At 38.7% G+C, this 23,471-nt stretch overlaps 1 protein-coding gene across 1 annotated transcript in view; it reads left to right on the top strand.

Annotated features, from left to right (window-relative positions):
* Nucleotides 1-23,471, top strand: part of CSMD1 (CUB and Sushi multiple domains 1) — an 880,549-nt gene that overhangs the window by 481,123 nt on the left and 375,955 nt on the right. Inside the window, exons 8-9 of the mRNA XM_018562582.1 lie at nt 1,485-1,609; nt 3,103-3,224. Coding sequence (XP_018418084.1) covers nt 1,485-1,609; nt 3,103-3,224 — 247 coding nt within the window. The remainder of the gene's footprint in view (nt 1-1,484; nt 1,610-3,102; nt 3,225-23,471) is intronic.

The raw sequence follows: 23,471 nt of genomic DNA, 5'->3' as shown, positions 1-23,471 counted from the left end.
CAAAACATGCCAACTGCACCTGGATCAGCACTATTGAGTGTGCATGCAAAGGCAACAACCCTTTTATATACAAAACAAGGGGCGGGCTGACTGTTCAGGCCTGAGGGCCCGTAGCCAGAAGGGGGCCCAGGGTTTTCCCCCTAGGGTTGCCACCTGTCTGGGATTCACCTGGACAGTCCTGTATGTGATGTGTTCAAATGTCAGGCCAGCTGAAACCCAGGTACAAGATGTCACAATGTCAGGCTAACAGCAACAAGTTTTCCCAACACACTCACAAGCCAGCATGCAAAAAAAACTTGTCTCACTGCTAAGGTTAAAAACAGAGGTTTAGATACACGTCTTCTGCAGAAAATGTGAAAGCCGCACAGCCGCGTGAAGGCACCTCTAAATAGTGCGGTCCTAACTCTAAACTATGAGAGTCTCCATCTTGGAGCACATATGGCAAAATATCAAATTGGGTGCAGGTTTGTCAGGAGGAAGCCCAACCTCCCTTAAAGGCACAGGGACGCACAAGAGATCCCACACATCACAAGGCAGCTGAGACCCCCCATGCATCACTTCACCAATTCAGCCAAGCAAAACAAATGGAAAATGCACTCATCAATTTGTTACCAGCTTTACAGCAAGGTGTACATGGAAGGGCCTAATACCGTAGAAACAACAAAAAGTTTTCCCAGCACATTCACAAGCCAGCATGCAAAAAAACTTGGCTCACCACTCCCCCCATTGTATATGTCAGATCCCTGGCACTGCTGCAATATAAACACAGCAATGGGGATCTCAGTGATGTAGTTGATTGGATATGGTCATGACCATATTTGGTCAAAGACAAAGCCCAGGATCCCTGGCCCATTTATCTACAAACAAGAAGTGTTAGTGCTAGCACATCTAAATGACCGTGCCTTCTGGTTTGTTTTTTTTTTTTGGGGGGGGGGGGGTTGCATTAGCACATGTCCCCCATGACATTGTGCAGGTTTCCAATGCCATTTTTTAACAAAAGCTTGCAAAGGCTAAAAGAAAATTACAAGATTCTGCTTCCAAAGACTTTAATGGGGTTTTGATGTATGTTTTTTGCTGAATTCGCCGAGCCTCTTGTGAACCAAATTTGGCCCAGTTCACTCATCTTACAGCTAAACCAATAGTAGTTTCAGACATTTGACCTGCACCAGACATTGTAAGTATCCTAATTGTCCATGCCACTATGTCTTAGTTTAGAGCAGCTTGTAGCAGTATAATAGTCTTTCCCTCTGTTAATCACAAAGCTTGTCACTGACTGTCTGAAAAAGTGGTTTCATCTATATGTAGATTTATATATGAAAAAAATTTATTACTATTCACGTCCTACAAGAAAAAAGCAAGGGATTCTAACACATTGAATGTAATTTGTATGTTGCAATGTCAGTTTTCCCTTTGCTATACTTTGCAAAAATGCCCATCATTTACTTTTCTTACAATATATTTGTTTTCTTTCTGGCTATTTGTAGAGTGGGTGCCAATGTCCAATTTTCTTGTGATGATAATTATGTGCTACAAGGTTCGAAGAGTATAACTTGTCAGAGAGTGACTGACACACTTTCTGCTTGGAGTGATCATAGACCAATCTGTCGAGGTAAGCGAGTGGAAAAGCAGGTTTCAATTTAAATACTATAAAATTATAGAATGCCCATTTCTTTTAAAAAATATATCTAAAATTCATGCTACCCCGGCTATGTCCTTTATGACTTGAATATAGCTATCCAGTTTGTCTTAAGAATACATTCTGTGTTTGCTAGAAAAACATATGGCATTGAAACCACAGAAACACATAAATTGCTTAGAAATTTGCTTGCACGACAAAATATAGAAATGGCTAGAATTGTGCTTTTCACACATTTATTTCCTATTTAATGGTTAGGAAATCACCACCATCTTAAAAATATGTTTTAATAGCCCTGGTTCAAGGTGTGATGCTGCTGTTTTCCCCTAGGTTGAAACTTGATGCATTACATAAACATATTATTCTTGTATGAAAATGTGTAAGAAAAAATGTTAATTTACTTGCTCTGCTGAGTTCACATGTTTTTTTTTCCTTTTTGTAACTAATATTTTAAATGATCAGTGATATGTTACACTCCATTCTTTTCAAAAACAGTTGACAGATAAGTATTACTTTATCTGTAAAAATGGCTATGCTACAAAAGTAATTTGTCTGCTGCATGTCAAAAAAAGATCACTATGATAAGCATGATAAGCACGTTAAATCTGGCAACACATCTCAGGGGTGTAGCAGGCTTTTCCATAGGAGCAGATGTGTGCTCACCTGCCCCTGAGAGATAAGTAAATAACTCACTTACAACAAGGTAAAAGACAAAGGGGTTAACTGTAGCTTCGGCTGATCCTTCAGCTCACTTCGGTCGCCTGAGCCCTTTGGTTCAGTTGGACCAAAGGGCTGCTGTATGGGCTATTCACAATAGCCTGTAGTGCAGCCGAAGGCAGCTGAGCCATACACGTATGCTTCGGCTCGTAGTGACACCCGAAGTGGGGAGAAAGGTCGTCCAAGGCCGACCGATCTCCCACCGAAAGACAACATCTGGGTGGAGCCAACCGTAATGTCATGGCCGACTCCACCCAGTTGCTGTCCTCAAATGACAACCCAGCATCCTGGAGGATGCTGGGCTGTCATTACATGAAAAAAGCTGGGCTGAACCAGCTGTAATGTCACAGCTGGGTGGAGCCAGCCGTAATATCACAGCTGGGCGGAGCCAGCCATAATGTCACAGCTGGCTCTGCCCAGTTGTCTTTTAAGGACTTTAGGTACAACGCTGGACGGCATCATTGACCTTGGGATTAAGTCGGTGAATCCATTTTTGTTTTTGTTTTTTTAAATAAAAGGCTTTATTTAAGAATTAAAGGATTTTTTCGAACGTCTGAAGTTTTTGAATAGTATTAAAAATATTGTTTTTCTTTAAATCAGTTTTATTAGGAAGGAAAGCAGTTACTTATACAAAGCTATGTCACAAAACAGTGGATGTTATAATAATTTGTGTGTAATCTATCCTTGCATTAAAACACAGAGACACGCATAGCAATTGTAAATACAAAAATATAATATTGTTTTTATAGCACGAACATGTGGATCAAATCTGCAAGGACCATCTGGCATTATAACCTCACCTAACTATCCAGTTCAGTATGAAGACAATGCCCATTGTGTTTGGGTGATATCCAGTGTAAACCCTGAAAAGGTATGATATTTTGCTAATACTATCTTTAATAGTAAAATATGTCACTAATATGTTCATTTGATAATGAGGCAATATCTTGTTGAAAAAATATGTAAATCATCTTGAAAAAAAAATGTGTTGCCTAATGTACATAAAAATTGTGTTGTATACGGTTATAAGTAGGATAAATCTTCTCAGGGCTCCGGCAGCTGAAGTGAGCTGAAGGATAAGCCAAAGCTACGGCTGTATCCTTTGGCTCCTTAGTGAATAACCCTCTTAGCATCAATGAGCAGAAGAGTCCTGAGTGGTACTTTGCCTGAGGATGTCGTAATATCTTATAATATGGTTATTATATGCAAATCTAAAACTGACAATTAGTAAAGAGTTGCTTATTAAAGATGTGGAAACCTGTTAATAGAACTGTGGCCTTGTCCATCCAATTGGGTCTTATATTTTGTGGAGGGGCATGGATTGCATGGAAAGCAAAATAGTTTAACTATGATGCTCAGAGTAATGGTGTCATATCAAGGTTTGTTCCTAAATACACCCTTTTGCATACCACATTAGCCACTGTATTTGGCTTACAAAGTGTGCAATTACATCATTATCCACCTCCCTCCTTGTGTCTCAGTCCTATGCCTGACGTAAGAATATAATGGTGTTTAATACTATAATTGCATATAAAACTTGATAAAGGACATTGAATGGTATGTAACAATGTATTCTTATTATTATTATTTGATTGATACTCAAGGCAGAAAAGTAAAACAGCTGAGAGGCCCCATTATCATGGGATTGTAGCAATAACAAATGTCCCACAGAGAAATATGCTAACCATGTAAATGTATCAACCACATAAAATTTTATTAATGTGCACAAAAAATCCAAACCGCATGATTACAGACATTACAGAAGATATAAGTGTAAAATCGTTATCATACCACCTTCTTGTTAATATTTATAAACCTATTCAATTGAAAAAAAAAATTATACAACCCCCCCCTGTCACATTACAGGTATATTTACAGCCACCCAAACAGGTTTAAAAAAAAAAACTAAATCCCCTTTGACAAATTCAGACACTGGTCTTTTACTAATAAAAAAATGAACTGCATTGCGGAAGTGTGCTGGCAGCAATAAAAAATACAGACAAATTAGCACATGTTTAAAATAAAAACTATATAGAACATGCCACGCTACAAAAATGGAAAGTATAAAATTGCATTTAGAAAATCCTTTATTAACAACCCTACCACCTAAACCACTTAAAACAATAACTCAAATCTATGTATAGCAGGAACTGTCCTTAAACAAAATAGAGTTATCACAATTGCATAAATAGTACTCACACCAGAGAAGAAGAATGTTTACTGGTATGAACCACAAAAGTAATATACACAAAGTTTGTGAGATGCGAAAATAAAACCAAATCACATAACAAAACAATATAAAAGGTAAGGGTAGGAGATACACAATGTAATAAGATGGGGCACAGGTGGACAGAAGTACTAACTCTGGGTGAGGTAATGTTAGCATGTGACAGAGGACAAAGGTTGGAGAGAGGCTATTTACAGCCTCTGTCCTCTGTAAAACATAGTAATATTATGTCTTACAAAGTATCCCTCCTTCATACCTGTGTTGCTTTGGTCTATAACTTATCAAGCAATACATATAGGCATAACAAAAAAAACTTCCCCAAAAGCTGAATAGCAACCCTGGAGCACAAAAGAGTGAAAGTAAAAAAAAGCATAGACAAGGAAAACAAAGCAGATGAATGTAAGTGCAATGACTGTGTCTGTAACAGAGGATGGCTTCTGCTCTATGCATTGCACAGGCTCTTTGGCCATCTCATCAGAACCACTGTAGCCTCTGCTCATCCATACCCTGTACATTAAGTAAACAGAGTTTGGCAGGTAAGGGCAGTGACTGTGGTTCACCATGCATTACAAAGGCTCTTTGGCCACCTCACCAGAACCACTGTTCATCCATACCTTGTAGACTTGGATTATGAGATTGAGAAATCCAAATGTGTACCTGCTACAAAAGCATCATGTGCTTATAATATTAACAGTGAAAAAATATATTTTTAAAAATAATTAGAAAAAAACAAAAAATAAATCATACTAATCAGTTTACTGTTTCCAACATGTAAAAATATGACTATTTGTCAAGCCGGTACACTAACCTATGTACAACAAATCCAATTTCTATACAATACAAAATATTTTATTGTATTATCTTGTATCCCTCCTTAAACAAATAGAAAGGGCTGCAAGGGTGGGGACAGTAGTATTAATGGGAGATTTTAATTATCCTGACATTGGAATGGCATAATGGCACTGCAGGAACAGTAAAAGGGCGGACATTTATAAACTTTGTACATGATCATTTTATGGTACAGTTTGTAGAAGCCCCAACTAGAAAATATGCTCTGCTGGATCTGGTAATCTCAAACAATGCAGAGCTTATTACAAATATTCATATAAAAGAACATCTGGGTAGCAGTGACCATAATATGATTTCATTTAACTTAAGTTGTAAACAACATTCACATACTGGAAAAATAAAAACACTTAACTTCAGGAGAGCAAATTTTCCATTGCTGAGGGCTGCTCTTGAAGACTTAAACTGGGAGGGAATATTTTCATCAAAAAACACTGAACAAAAATGGGAATGTTTCAAAACAATTGTTCGCAACCATACAGCAAAATATATTCCAGTAAGCAATACGTTTAAAAGACTAAAAGTAAAACCCATGTGGCTGACATCCAATGTTAAAAAAATCCATAAACAATAAGAAAAGGGTGTTTAAACAATATAAAAATGAAGGAACACTGTCGTCATTTGTAAGCTACAAAGAATATAATAAAATACGTAAAAAGGAAATAAAGCTTGCAAAGAATCAAAACGAACAACAGGTTGCAAAAGATTGCAAGACCAACCCCCAAAAATTCTTTAAATATATTAATAGTAAAAAAATCAGGTCGGAGCATGTTGGCCCCTTAAAAGATAACACAGAGTTGGTAACTGGGGACAAAGAGAAGGCCAATCTATTAAATACTTTCTTTAGCTCTGTACACACCAAGGAACAGGATGTAACTCAAGTCCATAATGGGGATAGTAGTGCCATAGCCTGTACTGAACCACAATAGTTGACTATTGATATGGTCCAGAAACAGTTAGACAAAATGAAGGTGAACAAACCACCTGGTCCAGATGGTTTACACCCACGTGTCCTCAAAGAATTGAGCTGTGTAATTTCAAAGCCATTGTATTTAATTTTTAGAGACTCTCTAATGAATTTGGGCAACTATTTGGCAAATGAGGTTTAATGTTGATAAATGTAAAGTTCTGCACTTGGGGACTAAAAACCTGCATGAGTCATACACTCTGGGGGGAGTATGTTTGGGGGAGTCAATGATGGAGAAAGATCTGGGTGTTCTGGTAGATCATAGACTCAATAATAGCATGCAATGTCAAGCTGCAGTTTCTAAAGCAAGCAAAATACTCTCTGGTATTAAAAGAGGTATAGACTCCAGAGATAGAGACATAATCCTGCCCCTGTACAAAGCATTAGTAAGACCTCATCTGGAATATGCAGTTCAGTTTTGGGCACCAGTTTACAAAAAGGATATTGTGGAACTGGAGAAAGTGCAGCGAAGGGCGACTAAACTCATAAGAGGCATGGAGGAGCTCAACAATGAGGAAAGATTAGCTGACCTGAATTTGTTCTCTCTGGAGAAGAGGCGACTAAGGGGGGACATGATCACCATGTATAAATACATAAATGGTCAATATAAAGAGCTTGGTGCCAAATTATTCACGTTAAGGTCATTTCAAAGGACAAGGGGGCACTCTTTGCGTCTGGAGGAAAAGAGGTTTAACCTTTGCATACGAAAAGGATTCTTCACAGTTAGAGCTGTGAAAATGTGGAATAGCCTCCCCCAGGAGCTAGTTCTAGCTAGCTCGGTAAATTGTTTTTAAAAATATCTGGATGTATTCCTAAATGCTATATTGCTGCTATAATGCTGCATAATATTACTGGATATTGAGTTATTATAGGTATATTAGGCATCAGAGATTGTTGATCCAGGGAATATCTGATTGCCTCATGGGATCAGGAAGGAATTAATTTTTCCCCCCAGTTGGAGCACATTGAACCATGCTTTGTAGGGTTTTTTTTGCCTTCCAATTGTGGGCATAGTGTTCTGTTTAGGCTTTTCTTCTTTTTTTTTCTCTATAGGTTGAACTCGATGGACTTGTGTCTTTTTTCGACCTGACTAACTATGTAACTATGTAGAGTAACAATAACTTTTGCAATTAAGCCTTGTATAATTGTATGCATATTATTTATAAACACCATTCAATATGGTACCAAGTAAATGCATGCTTGGAAATTCTGCCAGACCAAATTCTACGATATAGACCCTACTACTAATTTTAAAAGCAATGCCCAAACAGGCCAAAAAAATGTGCTCTAGCCCCAACATTGAACCATTTTCATAAAGCCTACTGTATCTTACTGGACAATAAGATAGTCTTAACAAACCTCACATTGTTGCCATGTAAGCAACATTACTGTGTTGTTATATCACTATTTAACTTTGTAAGTTCTAGTTATCAAAACATTGAAAGCTGAAACTATAAAAGACAAACAAATGGCATTGATGCTTTGTTCTAGTATCCTGCTAAGGTTTTGAGTCTGTGTTTGTATAATTTATGTGTTTTGCGTTGCATAAATATATAGTAGAATTTTTATCTTGTAGTAATGGATTTTGTATAGAAACTAGTAGTGGCAGATGGCACCAAAATTAATACAGTTTTTGTTAGTGTTCTTGCTACATTGACACTTCACAATATCTACCTATGTCAGGCAGGAAGAACATGTCTAATTAAAAGTGGAATCATTTTAATTATGCCAGGAAGCAAACAATATATAAAAGGTATTGCTGAAAATAAATTTAAGTTTTCAAAAATCCTCCAAATATATTCATATTCTTATGCTGCACTTTTACTGTCCAGTCAAAAGCCGGGGTTGGAAAGAGGACACCTCTGTGTATTCCTGGACCATATGTGGTGTCATTCACCTGTATGCACTGTGTGAGGGAGCTGTGCAAACATCAGGAAAGGACAGACACAAGTTCAGGTAAAACAGCTCCATTGCACATTATGAGGGAATTTATCAAAAGTGGAGCAGACAAATCTGGAGCAGCTGTGCATGGCAAGCGATCAGCTTCTCCCTTTCATTTTCAAATCTTAACTGAACACACTGAAGAGAGAAGGTGATTGGTTGCCATGGGCAACTGCTCCAGATTTTGTCTGCTCCACTTTTGATAAATTCCCCATATGGGTTTTATCTGTGTATTTAGCTGCCCCCCTGGGGTTCAGCTTTTTATTTTTACATTTACCCTCTAATTGCCAATGTGTGCCTTTATATCAGCCCTGTAAGCAGACTCCTGGCTGCTATAGCACTGTGAAGTCTGTTTACCTGTGTAAATCTGACTGTTGGCTTTGCACTGGAAGTGATTCAGGTGGTTGTAATGCAGCCCAATCACTTCTAGGGGCTCTAAAATGTGTGTCCCACCCTGCCCCTCCTGCAGGCCCAGGAGCAGCATCACATGTGTTGGGTTAGAGAGGGGAGAGAGACCAGAAAACACTAACTTGCTGATCTCCTCCCCACTGCCTCTTCCTGAAAGCAACGATTTTGTCACTTCCAGTTTCTGTGCTGTCATTTTGTGTTTGATTAGCTTCAGTAAGCTGCAAAAGTGATGTTAGGGGTCTAATAAACCCCAAAATTACTCCTTAAAGAGGACCTGTAACATGCTATCACATAGGGGGCGTGTGAGACATGTGCTTGAAGAAGAAAGACTTAAGCTTAATGCCTGAAAGCTTTCACTGCCTAGGCAGAGGATTTAACCGGAAGGAGTGAAGTTGGAACCCAGATAGGAGTATCCAGAAAGCTGGATACAAGATAGTATCTTGCAGTGATTGCATCACATATGTTGAGTATTGTTGTGAATGTTGGAGTAAAATAATCATTCTAGGGCCATCATTCACTGTAAACTCTAAAAGCCAGGATTAGCATCAATTTTAAAGAGTTGCCCAATTCTGGGCATCATAGTTTTCTGCCATTACACTGGCACACAATATTTTAAGGCTTAACATGTTTTATTTATTGAATGCAACCCCATCTTTTATATTTTACCAAAAAATTATATTGTGCTCGTGTGCACTAAAATTCATTTTTTTCCTGGAAATAAAGATTTGATAAAATGTTGTGCAAATCTTGTGCAACATACAAAATTAAAACTGCCACCCATTTATTCCACAGGACCACTGCTTTCAGAAAATGTGTAATTGTTTGGGGGGGGGGGTTAAATAATTTTGTAACACAATATAAAGATATTAACGTGTATGAAAAATATAAAAATTGCTCCAGAAGCAAAGTGAGTAACCACTTATATTGTAATGGCCAGATGGTGGCTTCTTGAATGTGGATGGGCATTTTAAAACATTCTTTCTTTGCTTCCGCTTGTGGGTGCCGCTCTTTGAGATCACAAGCAGGAGACTGACTGTAATTTAAACAGCCAGCATTGGCTGTTTTTATACATGCATTTGGGTGGCTATAGAGCCACCCTATTGTATGTATGTTGTCTCCATGTGTGTTCCCCCCTCCTCCGCCGCCTATCCCAGGCCCCGCTGTGCCCTGGGTCGGCCTAGGACCGGTGTGGCAGCTCTGTGAATAGAGATCTCACTGATCTCCCCTCTGATTTCTGAATGCAGAAGTGATGTGTATTACATCCCTTTCACCTTTAGCTGTCATTTCTATGGCTTCTATAGTCAGAGACAAGCTGGTGAAGCAGATCTCTGCTTCATCAGCTTCTTTGGGCATCCCTAGGTGACATTAGGGACACCTGATGTCTCTTCAAAGAGGACCTGTCACTGTAAATTTGCTTTTACATAGGGGGCTTCTTAGCCCCCTATGTGATGCCAATAAAGCTAAGTCTAAAGTAAAAAATGTTTTTTTAAAAAGAGACACTTATAAAAAATTTAAAAAAACACAAAAAATTGCGTGACGGAATAAACGTCAGTCAAAGTACCGCAGCGCTGAACACTGAAAAATGGCCTGGCCAGGTAGGGGATCTAAACACCTGGTCTTCAAGCAGTTAAAGTCTTCCACCCCCACATACACACACATGCAAACACAAACTTGCGTCAGGTGTGCCTACGTGCGAAAACGAAGATTGCGCCCATTACACAGCACATGTTACATATCACCGTGAACGTTGAAGCATGAGCAATAATTGTAAGGAGCTCAATCACTGATAACACTAAATTGATGAGTGGTACAAGCTTTTAAAATGTAATCTACTGTATGGCCAATTTTGGGTATGGTCATTTTTTATGATTCTTCAGGCACACGCAATTTTGAGGCTTGATATGTTTGATGTTTATTTACCTAACATGACCCCATATTTTATATTTTACCCACAAATTGGGTAATAATAAATGTTTAATAACATAATAGACGTGCATTCGGATGAACCTGCAAATCAACAAAAATCAGTTGATTCGGCAGTTCGTCCGAATCCGAAATAACAAAATTAATATATGCCCGAATATACTAAAACAATATTTGGGCATACATTAATTTGTTTTCATAACACAACGCTAGCTATATTGGCCGCCAGCGTGTTCTGCCCATGCCCGTCGCTATCTGCGTATGACATCACGGCCGCCATTTTGGAGTAGATCTAGGTATACACCAACATGGCGGCGCTCGAACATGTGGGCGCCCTCATCTTGGGGTATACCAAGATCTACTCCAGAATGGCGCCGTGCATGCGCACAATGCATTGGCAGCCAATATGGCCGTCGCTCGTTCTCCGGTTTCAGTGTGCGGTTTCGGATTTCGAGGCTCGTTGAATCCAAAATAGATAAATACAAATATTTTAAAGAAAATAAAAAAATAAATAAAAACTAATAACAAAAAAGACGCACTCCTACCTGGCTGCACATGACACACTCCCACTGCATAATGAAGCATCTGACAGATGCCGGCAAAATAAAAACAATTAGGCGGAGGTACCAGTGGCATTACTGCTGGTTCTGTCCAACTGTTTATTATTGGCCGGGACCTGCTGAGTCTTCTAGCAGGTCCCGGGCAAAAAAACCTGGACGGAGCTGGCAGGCCCCGACCAGTTGTTGTTGTTTAATGACAGGTCAGCATCCCCAGGTCATTTGGGGACGCTGACCTGTCATTACAACTGGGCGGAGCCAGCCATGAGATCACGGCTGGCTCTGCCCAGCTGTCATTTGCATGGAGATTGGCCTGCCCTTAGCTGACCTTTCTCGATGCTTCGGCTGTCACTACGGCGCAGCTGAGCCAAAGTATATGCGTTTGGCTCGGCTGTTGTATGGGCTATTGAGATTAGCCCGTACAGCAGCCCTTCGGTTCGACTAAACCAATGGGCAGAGACTGCCAAAGCGAGCCGAAGGATCAGTCGAAGCTACAGCTGGATCCTTCAGCTCATTAGTGAATAACTTTCTAAGTAGTTCCCCAAGACAAAAAAATTTCATAATGATTGACTGGTCTGCTGGTTCAGATTTGTGTGTAAAAAAACAGCATGAAATGTTTATTTATTTATCATTCACCTTTGTAAATTGAGTTTGAGACAGCTATGATAAGTGCAGGGAAGAATAAGGTGTTCTGGGACTCAGTACAGCATCTCAGATTATTGCTTTTGCTAGTTGAAACAGTAGTAATATGATTAGAGAAAAACACACATGTACTGTTTTACAGCTTATAAAACTAATATTGGGTACAAATGTATGTCAAATTTAAATCTACAATTCATGGTGTAATAAGAATAAATGAAAGTCAATATTATGTTCTTTGTCTTTGGTGAATACAATATTATGATTAATGGGTGTGAATGCAGGTTAATGTAACATAAATGAGGCTAATGGGGCCTGTTAGATTTGTGCTCTATAGACAATTTCAAGTTGCATTTCAGTTTTAGTGTGAAAAGGTCATTTGTTTAAAATGAACAGAATTATCTTAGTTCTCAGTAATAAGTGATAGTGGTGAGTAGTGCATTCAATACCTCTTTTACTGTGCATTATTTTAATCAAGTTTGGTTTATGTATTTCAATAATTATTAGTATCAGGGCAACAAAACACATACATGTGCAATAGGTGAATTTCCATCATATTAGTGTCTGTGTGTCTGTACATGAAGGCTACCCACCTTTAGGCTGTGCTGATATACTGTATACACTGCTTGTATAAATTTTTTAGAACGCTGCTATTTCTCACCCATGTTTATTGAAATGTATGAAGTTTAATGTCTGTGAGCGAAGGGTGCAATCCCTACCAGCTGGAAGGCAAAAGGGATCCATGATCTTAAGACCTTCTTTCAATAAGGTATGAGAGTAAGATGAGCAGCCACCTGGAGAGCTTTTTCTTTTTTTTTCTTTTCTTTTTTCGATTTTTTGAACATTTTCACAATCACTAGCACAGATTTTAGGAGAAATTGGTGGACAACATTTATATGAACTTTATTCAGTACAGGCAAGATTGGGCTTATCCTGGTGTGTGTCTTATTATCATCATTGTACCATTTGTTCAAATTTTGGATTACACATGGATGTATGTGGGTAGTTGATTTGTACATTGATATAGTTCATCTAGCTTTATAAGAGTTCAGTGCGGCATCTATCTTTGATTATTGTATGTTTATTCATGGTTTGTAGGTCACACATGTATGTTCACTTTTTTATATATATGCAGTTAGTTGTTTGTTAGCCTTATAAGAGTTTTACGTGGAAGGGGCATTTATATTTGATAAGTGGCACAGTCTGCCAAATGGGACATGCCAAGCTAAATTTACTGCACTGCAAAGTGGAGCATTGTGGCTGTGGCAATGTATACGGACCTGAGTGGACACCATGTTAATTTGTAGGTAGGCAGTTGGGGACAGTTAAAATGCCAGACTCTGTATGCTATAATGTACACTGTATACTATACACTGGTCCACCTTGTATATTCCAATCAAAAGCAATCCACTATTATTATTATTATTGTTATTATTATTATTATACAGAATTTATATAGCTCCAACAGTTTGCACAGCGATTTACAATATAAGGAAGACATTACAATCACAATACAATTTAAGACAAGATGGTAAGGAGGGCCCTGCCCCTAAGGGCTTACAATCTAAAAGGGAGGGGGATGTTATACATGAGGAGGGAGCTGTGCGGGGATGAATTGTCTGAGAATGTGATGGTTGAGCAGTTAGGTTGTGGTGGGATAGGCTTCCCGGAAGAGATGAGTCTTAAGGGATCGCCTAAAGGCAGTATGTCCACTGTTCTGTACATATAATACACCATGCAGTTAATCTTAATACAACTGTCCTTATTTTTTTTTTTAAGCTTTTGGAATTCTACTCCATTTAAGGATTGTGAACACATTTGCTAGCTGGTCCCTAGACTATCTATGCACTGACAAATGCATGGGAGACTCAAAATGGTTGATCTTATGGGTCTATTTCTATCTGTCTAAAGTTTTGTTGGACAAGTAAGCTATGCTAATTTTTTATAAATAGACCCCTTAGTCTCACACTAATAAGTATGGATAACTAGCCAGGAAATAAGTGTATTTGAATGACTTTTAATAAGAAAGATACAGTAATGAAGAAGCTTAGCTTATCATAACAGAGCATTGCTAAGTGCCGAATGCAGTCTAACCCTCTCAATGTTGGCAGCCCTGAACCCCTTCACAACATCACTAGGCACAATGTCTGTTTGGTACATCACATCTTTTGACTCTTCAGGCTGCAATGTCACATGCCACTAAACACATGGAGATTTTCATCAACGTCCACCTGCATTAACACATTCTTAGTACTAGTTGCAGGGACACTTTTGCCAACCAGGTTGGCACCATAGTTGTTCTTGGTAACCTCTTGCTCTGGAACACCGAGCCACATGGAGGTTTCCATTGATACCTCTGCTACACTGGAAACCATTGCTAGGAGAGATAACATATTTTGCTCAATGATCACCCCTATCACATTTGATTCAGCCTTTTGTCTACAGACACAGGTCCATTCCCAGCTGCAGTATACATCACACTGACATTTTCATCACTAATAATCAACACATTGGTAAACTCACGGGTAACTCTGGACTCCTCACTATACAGCAACCAGCATAGATGCAAGTCTCTCTCTACATAATCTCCCAGCTGGCTTTTCTCCCACTTCACAACATTTATTCTCACAGCCAGTCCTACAGTAAGTCTTTCCCACCACCTTAGTTAGTGTTACCATCCTCATTTAAGTGTTATGGGTTTTGGACAGCTCTGTTGAATCCTCAGCTTCACTTTGTCCTGCCATTTCACATATGTGGCAACAGGGTGAAAGTGCAGTGGGTTCCACACATGCTTTACCACCCCCTGCAGGCCCAACAGGATTTTGCTCACTGTTGCCAAGGTTGACAGACATTTTAAACATGAAATTGGGCTTGCGGATCTTCACATCCACCATTATCTTCAGCAGTATTCCACATAACAGGGCATGCAACCACAATACTCCCATTGGTTCGCATGCTAAACAAAGAACTGGCCAACTTTTCTTACACTTCCCATCCTGGAATTTCCCTCAGACAGAACTGAAGCTTTGGTCTCCTGGCAAAGCACAACCACCTTTTGTTATAAGAGATGGCTCTTTCTTAGCTGAAGCTTGTTTGCTCTCCCAATCATGCTTAATGTTTTCTCCTCAAAGAATCCCAGCTTTAAATTTGCCATATCCTCACAGGCTTCGCCTATCAATGGTAAGGTACATGGAACATAACTAGTAGGAGGTGCTGAAGCAACTCTGACCAACAGTCTTTAGGCCACGCCAACTGCACAGCAATGTTCTCAAGGGCAGCCAAAAAGTCTTTCACATAATCTGTAGGCAACATTTTTCAGCTGGAATTGATTTCACTTACATTTGTACAAGCGCTGTACTCATCTTTTGGTCAACCTCTTTTTCTCTCATGGCACTATATATGAGTTTGACAGTTGCAGTAGCTGGGGTCACCACTGGCAACAGACCTTTTCACTGGTCCCAGGCAGACTCCCAAACTGGAAGAGTTTGTTTGGGAACCTGTGGAGTGTCCAGTCACAAAACTATCTTAACCATCTTTGCAAAGTAAACCTTCTTTCTCGAATGCTCCATACTTGCAGTCACTCCATTTGCACAGTCCAGAACACTTTGTACAATTCCCCAAAAAAATTATCCAGCAGTATTGTCTCTTTAAGGGCGTTGTCTTTCTCTCCTCACCTGCAAACACACCTACAGAAACACAGTTTAAAAAATAGGTTACCCTCACAGGGGTTTTCAGCATTCCTCTTCAAATACCACAAAATAATACACATCTGCACACCAGCCTCCTGACTTGCTCCAGTACCTCTGTATACCGTGACCCACCTCTGGCATATGTGAAAATATGCTCCGAATACCTATTTACATTGTGACAATCCAATAATGTACTTTATCAGCTGATTATTTTTCCCTAAGTGTATTACTTTGATTTTTTTCACTGTTTTGACCAATTTTCTAGCCCTGCTGAATCATGTTCCTTGTTGAAACATCTCCAAGAATATAAACCCTACTGCACAGGTTCGTGTCGTCAACAAAAAGGCATGCCTTGCCCACCAAACCTTCAGTTATACCACAAACAGATTAGATTAGTACAGCGCCTTGTGATATACCACTAGTGACTGATCTCTGTTGCGATCACACCCCATTTACAACTATGTTCTGATATCTATCCTTTAGGTGGTTCAGTAGATATGCAGGTGGCTAATGGTTAAGTCTTGTACAACCTTTTATGAGAATTATGTGGAATCATATCAAATGTGCAAAAGCATGTTAAATGTAAAAAAAAATCAGATTAGTCTGACAAAATTTGCCCTCAGTTAGACTATGCTGCTTTGAGTACAGCAAGTTGTGTGTTTTTAAATGATCCACTTTTTAGGAGATATTCTATATTTTGTTGCTACTACAGATGCTAAACTCACTGGAAGGAGTTAATTAAGACTGATTAAGTTAATAAGGGATTAGATAGTAACACATTTATTTTTTTAATTGTAAGTTTTCTTTAAAGTGGAAAAGTCTCTTCTGATAAAATTAATCTTCCTCCCTAGTGATTTTTTGTGTACATTGTATGGCACATGCACTGTGCAGTATACACACTCCGCTCATTCATGGCATCTCTCAGATGCTATGAATGAGCCTGATGCCAAGGATGATGTAACTCCTGTGTCCATGCGCAGGAGTTACATCATCAGTAGCCACCCAATGGTCACAGAGGATGCCTGGGAACCCGGAAGTGTCAGCGGCAAGGAAGGGAATGGCTGACAAAGTGGGGGAACTGAAGATAAATCTGACAGTGCTTAAGAAGGACACACTTGTAAGTTAAGTGTGTCCTAATGTGGGACTATACTATGCATACAGCACAGCCCTTCACAACCCCACCCTTCACACAGCATTTTACTTCCGCTTTAACTGATATGCAGATCAAAGGTCACACATATCTGCAGTGTAATTTTATACAAGAGCTGCTGCATTTTGACTGTCACACCAGCTATGTAATACATATAAATTCCCGGCTATCCTTTTGATAGCTGGTAATATCAATGGGGGAGCAATAACAGAAGGAGAAGAACTGAACATAGGAGATAAACATTTTAATTTTTTTTGGTCATATCTCTAACATAAAATCTTCAAGTGGTTAAATTACAGGTTTTGAGGGATACCTTATACCTGTATGTGGTGTTATGGAACAGTACGATTTTCAGGGAGTGTTTGAAGGACAGCATACTTTGGCTGTGGAGTTGATATTTTTTAAGTAAATTGGCTTACAGACAACAGGAGCACCACAATCTACTATTATTCGAAAATGTAAGAAATACATTTTTATTCCTGTAGTTTTAACATCAACAAGTGAATTTTCAACAAGCAGTACTAGGCCAGATGTTGTAGACCTAATAGGCCTAAATGTAAAATGGAATATAATAGTACTAAGAGTCTGCACTACCTCTAACTAAATCAGCATACTGCAAATAATATACAAGTTCAATATAGATGATTAAAACCAGACACAGAGCAAGTTCACATTTAATCTACTGGCACACAATACCAAAAATTGTACTCCAGATGCAGAGAGGGAGGCCACAAAATGGTTCCTCCCTAATAAGTTAGAGTTTAAACTTTTAAGTCTGAGTGGATAAAACATGGCCTGAGATATTAAATTATAATGGCAGTGCAAAAAGGCCTAAGAGTGGAGACCAAAGGCACAAGTAGCTATTTTTCTATAGAAATTAGACCTACAAGCCTTAGGTTAAGGTGAACAAAAATTGGCCAGTAGCAGCACAGTGTGGCAGCCAATTGCCCCTTACTACCTCTATGTCCAGCAGAACTGTCTCTGCAAACTGATGTTTAGAACAATAGGCAGCCCCCAGAACAGGCAGACTAACAAGTAAATGCTGCACTTAAGTCACTTTAACTTTAATCAAAATACCCTGTCACCATTAAATAAAACAAAAACTACCACCAAGCCAGTAATGCTACAAACATATGGCCCCTCCCCTTAAAATAAAAGTGCATATATTTTCTTTTGGTTTTGTTTTTTAAATAAGTCTTTTCATGGTTGGGTTAAAAGCAAAAAGTGACTTCTGTCATCAAATCAACCACGTACTAATATTTAAACAAAAAAATATCCCAATATTTTGAACACAATGCTGAGAACACAAAGAAACTTGTTGCTAACACAGATAGTGATCTTAATAAGGATTTTTGGGTAAGGTGAAGATCTGTGAACATGGACCATGGGCCACCCAGGACAATGTACTCCACTACTGCAATTCACAAGAAAAAGCTTGCAAACTGATCCTTATCTTTCCCTAAGCAATATGCCAGCTCTCCCTACAGCAGCTCGTACACATTGGGACACTATGGCTGCTCCGAGCCCAACCTTTTATAGTGAGGGAATGAGGTACCAAGCTGCTTCCAAATTACTGCCTGCTACTGATATTTTTCTACGTAGTCCCATTAAAAGTCCACATGCTTTTTTTTAGCATGTCTTAACTTTTTAGGGGGGTCAAAATAGATTGCAACATTATCTGGATTATCTTCATCTATCCCAAAATAGCACATCAGACAAGTTCAGCGCCATGACTATAATAAAATAAAAAAAACATAAAAGCATTATGGCTGCTAAGTGCCTTGGAGGAAGAAGATGACAATGTCAAAGTGGAAAAATTTCAGACATGCCTGCCACAGAATTAATACCAAATAATAAAGAAAAAAATAAAAATAATTACATAAAACTAATGAAAAACAAGCAAAAATTACCTCAGGGAATCTCCCACTCTGGGGCATCCCAAGGAGGAAGTCTTCTGGATCATATGGAAGTGGTTGCAGCATGAAGAGCAGAGACAAAAAATAAACAAAGAAAAATTAAATAAATAAAAAATATACATAATATGAAAACAAAAAAAGCATTAGAAAATAAGTAAAAACAGATGCTGGAAATCTCCCACCCTGGGTCATCTAGGCCATGAACTTTCCAACAGAACGAATGGGAGGGGCTGCAGCACACAGAGCTTGGACAAAGTGGAACTCGGACCACCTTTGTATATATACTGTAAAACAATTAAAATGACAGAATGAAATAATACCCATTTTATTGTACAAACTGTATGCTTTTTAAATGTTATCTGCTTTTCCAAAGACACAGCACCTTTTAAAAAAAAGTTGATGCCCATTGTAGATACTCAGATAGCAGTTGGAAAGTGGTTGCTTTTCACAATAACTTAAATTTTTTCTCAACTTTTAGAAATTAATTGTGAATATTAATCATTATCATTCAGCATGCCATTTATTATATAATATTTAAAATGTTGTAATTAAATATAACAATGTTAAGCTAAAAGTTGAAGTTCTTGTAAAAAGTTTACTTGCTCATTAGTTCTTTCCTGAATATTAGCTAATTGGGTGCAACTATTCTAGTCCTTTTCCTGTGCATGTTTGTTATTGTTGGTTCAATTCCCTCTCCTAGTAATTGGTACTTAGACGTTATGAGCCACATCAATTGTACATCATTCCTGAATAGAAGTAGCTGCCAGTTTTATTGTTCTTATCTATTTGAGAAATGTGTATGAAAATTTTAGGTTTTATAAAATGTCTTTGATATGTAAACAGCTGTGAATAGTGATGCAAAACTCATCTCAAACGACAACTGCTGTCTAAGCATATTTTATATCTATCTTACTTGTCTGCTGCCCAGACTGAGAATAAACAAGTATTGTATCTATTAAAACAAAGCTTATACTACACAAGAAAATGTAATGCCGCTGCCCATGTTAACTTCTGCAACATTTCTTATCAAACCAAATGCCCTCTCAAAAGAGCCATTTGGGCTAGCACAGCATGAAGTTAATACTGCCAAATAAGGGTATGCACTGATATTCTAGACCCAGCATTCTGGGGCCACTAAATTCACTGTTAATCCAGCAATGATCCCCTTTCCTACTAAATGCCCTCTCAAAAGAGCCATTTGGGCTAGCACAGCATGAAGTTAATACTGCCAAATAAGGGTATGCAGTGATATTCTAGGGCCACTCTGGAGGCCACTAAATTCACTGTTAATCCACTGTTAATCCAGCAATGATCCCCTTTCCTAGCAATGTTTAGTCTTAAGGAATTTAGTGTCTTTGCTAGGAGTGCTTTTTACACAAGATTGAGACATCTCATAATTCTTGGAAGAATGCACAGAGGTAACATGTATCCTTTTCCTTTTTTCCAAGTTTCCAGTGTATTTTGGAAACGTGTATGGAGGAAATTCATTTTTTGTGAGTGGAGGATGCTTACTATTCTTAAAGTAGGAGATGTGCTCAGAAAACTGTTGCAATGTGAGGCCCCGTGGATCTTTTGTTTATTTGTGAACCTAGATTTCACAGGAAGAGCATAATATGCTGGCTCTGCAGTTTTTGTGACTATCACTCCAGAAGAGGGTCATCTGTGCATGGAATGTGTATTACAAGGATGCATGATAGGGGTGAGCTGTGCTCTTTGTGTTTCTAGTATTTAGGTGACTGTGCTGTCACTAACATGCAAGACATGGGATGGCAACAACAGTTCCAGTGGTGCACCCAATCTTGCATCCCTCCCAGCCAACAGCAAATCTGCCCAGCGTTCTATGTTGGATATGTAGCGGTGCAGCAGTTTTGTCAAGTTGGGCATTGGAGTGATTTGGGGAAAAATTTTTTCTTCTGCTATTGGAAGGATACTGCTGGAGACAGGGTGGGGGGTGTAGGAGAATATTGACAAGGTTCAAGCCGTCACTGGACCCTATTCATCCCCTTTTGAGACTTCCCTAATTGACACTAAAAGCCACAAATATTGTGGTGGATGCAGCAGGGGAATCTTGTGGAGGGGGAGGATATGTGTGAAGCAAGGAGAGGGAAAAAAGAGGAGTGCAGGTCTTTTGTTACTGACTTCTTTCATTGAGGTGCTGCCCCCACCAAGCTTTGTAGTGAAGAGTTATGCATCTCTTCGTTCATATAGTACTCAAATGGCTGCTACGTTTTCCATAGCTGATACACTACAGGCAGAGGCTGCAGGCCATAATGGTGTTGTTGGCAGCAGCCATGTTAAAAAAGGCCAACACTGAAGAGCTGTGTGAACTGGCCATGGGCATAGCCCATATGGAATGGGAGGGCTACTCCTTCCAGTGCTCTGCAAACTGCTCCTGCACAATATCCTCCCTCACTGCTACATTAGTTTCAGACAGCTGGTTGCTCTGCTTCTGAGAGAAAGAAGAAGAGGAAGGCTTTGTCAGCCACCCAAATACCTCCTCCTCGTGTTCTGGCTGTAGATCACAGCAACTCTGAGATGCAAAAGGCAAATGTACCCTGACACTGCATGGTGATTCCTGACCACTTCTTTGTCCTGAAAAATCTGCCCTTCCTTTACTAATTTTGTGTGTGGAACTTCTGCCTCTCACTTTAGGTTTGTAATACATTTTTTTAATGAAGGGGTTTGCCTACTTTTAATGGCAACTTTAGCAATAGGGTACATAAAAATGTGGTGGTTTGGTGCACAATGCTTTGCCTTTGGTGATCTTTTTATAGTTATTACAAAATTATTAGGTGGTAAAGAAAGATCTTTCATTTCTAAAGAAAGATCTTTCATTCAGAAATCTACTAGTGTATGGCCAGCTTAAGACGTGTGTTACTGGCTGGATCAAAACAAAAACTAACGCAGCCACCACATTTAACTGGTAAGCTGCACTATATTACATTTTTGATGTTAGGTTTGGATATGTTTTAAACCACTGTCAAGTTTCTATTGCTTTCTTTCTGAAAGGGTGGGATTTCCTCTCACTTTAGGCTGATTCCAACTCATTTGTCATGTCTCTGAAACTGAACGTGAAGGGAAATATCCCTAATTGGAACATAGCGAGCAATAAAAACCTGACAAGTTTAAAGCAGATCTCCAAGCACAAAATTTTTAAAATATATTCCTTAATAGCCAGAAAGGATATAAATTCACTTTATGCACATCAAATGCCTTTTCAAACCCAGCTTTTATCATATATAAAATAGTGTAGACATCATCAATGTGCATCACATAGCCTGTGCAGAGAACAGAGTTTTAGGAGGGACCCAGCAGGTCTAGCTATATATAAAATAGTGTAGACATCATCAATGTGCATCACATAGCCTGTGCAGAGAACAGAGTTTTAGGAGGGACCCAGCAGGTCTAGCTATTACAGGATGCCTGCAGAAAAGTATAAGAAGGGGTGGATGCAAGACCAGTGACCCTGTTCAAGTAGAGAAAATAGCAGTAATTGCTCCTAATTATAGGCAGCTCCTGCACAAAGACAATGTTTTACACTGGATTACTATACAAATTGAAAATAAAGTCACAAAGCGCACCAATAACCAAGTAAAAACACACATGTCTGTTGTATTTAGAAAATATGTGCTAATCCTGGACTTCAATTTTAATACTTTCCACACTTTGTCCATAACTAAAAAAAAATTTTGATGGGGCTCTGCTTTATTGGCATGTATGCATTAGTTTTCCCTATTGTTTCAGGTGGTTTCCAGAATAGATAAATGACAAAAATATATTGGGGTGTATTTGTCAACAGCTGCATCAATCAGAAATATATCAGTTTTATTGTTATGGTATTAAAGTAAATGATAAAAGTAGCAACATTGCTAGTGCCTATATTGCACTGAATAACTGCCCATTAAAATATAAATTATCCAAGTTATAAGAAATCTCCATTAATTCTATGATGTATCATTTCAGCAAGCAACTTAGACAAATAAGGATCTCACCAACATTGTAAATTTGTATGCTGTCTTTATCAATGATAATAACTGACAATACTCTATTTTATACATAATGCAGAACATAATACTACAAGTATTATGACACTGCATGGTCACAGCATGTAGATGTGTCCTTGTGCAACAATTATGATCCATGTATTAGGGACCTTTCTGTGACCAAGGCTTTATAGTTACATTTGTCAATATGTTCAGCTTATATTGGGAGAAGGTGGATCACCATAAAATAGCTTCCAATGTGTTCAAAGCAGAGCATTCATTGTCTGTAATCTTAAACATCCTTGGCTGATGTGTCAAGAGGTGAAAAAAAGCATAAAATGTGAATCTTTTTGTAAAACATTTTTTCACAACTAAGAGAATAAGTTGTATTTTGTACACAATTTTAGGTAGTAAATACAGGGCTATTTTATATAAGGGGTATTTTCTCTAGGAGATTTGCTCACTGGACCAGAAAGCACATCAGTAGGCCAACAGAAATGAAGGTTCTACCATGGGACTATAAAAGAGTACTCCAGGAAGCCAGGAGTTCTTCTTTAAAAAAGACGGTAACCCCTAAGGTAATATGTTTGTAATCAATTCATCTAACCTATTCAGTGTAACCTCTATTTATTACACACAAGAAGGAATTAAAAAGTAAAGGTGATTTATAAATGATGCGGTAACTGGAACAGAGAGAAGCTTGCACAATGCAGCATAATTTACATAGCCTGTTGGATAGTTCAACCATGCACACTACATTGTTTGGACCTTAATCAAGTGGTAGGCATGTGGACAGAAACATGGGCAGAGGGAGTAAAACCGGTGGCAATACACCATCGGATGTTGGCTCAGTATGGTCATAGCACCTTGAA

Source organism: Nanorana parkeri, unplaced genomic scaffold (assembly GCF_000935625.1).
Source record: "Nanorana parkeri isolate BGI_ZX_2015 unplaced genomic scaffold, ASM93562v1 scaffold586, whole genome shotgun sequence".
In the NCBI taxonomy this organism is placed as follows: Eukaryota; Metazoa; Chordata; class Amphibia; order Anura; family Dicroglossidae; genus Nanorana; species Nanorana parkeri.
Note: the sequence above shows the minus strand (reverse complement) of the source record. Positions and strands in the feature narration are given on the sequence as shown.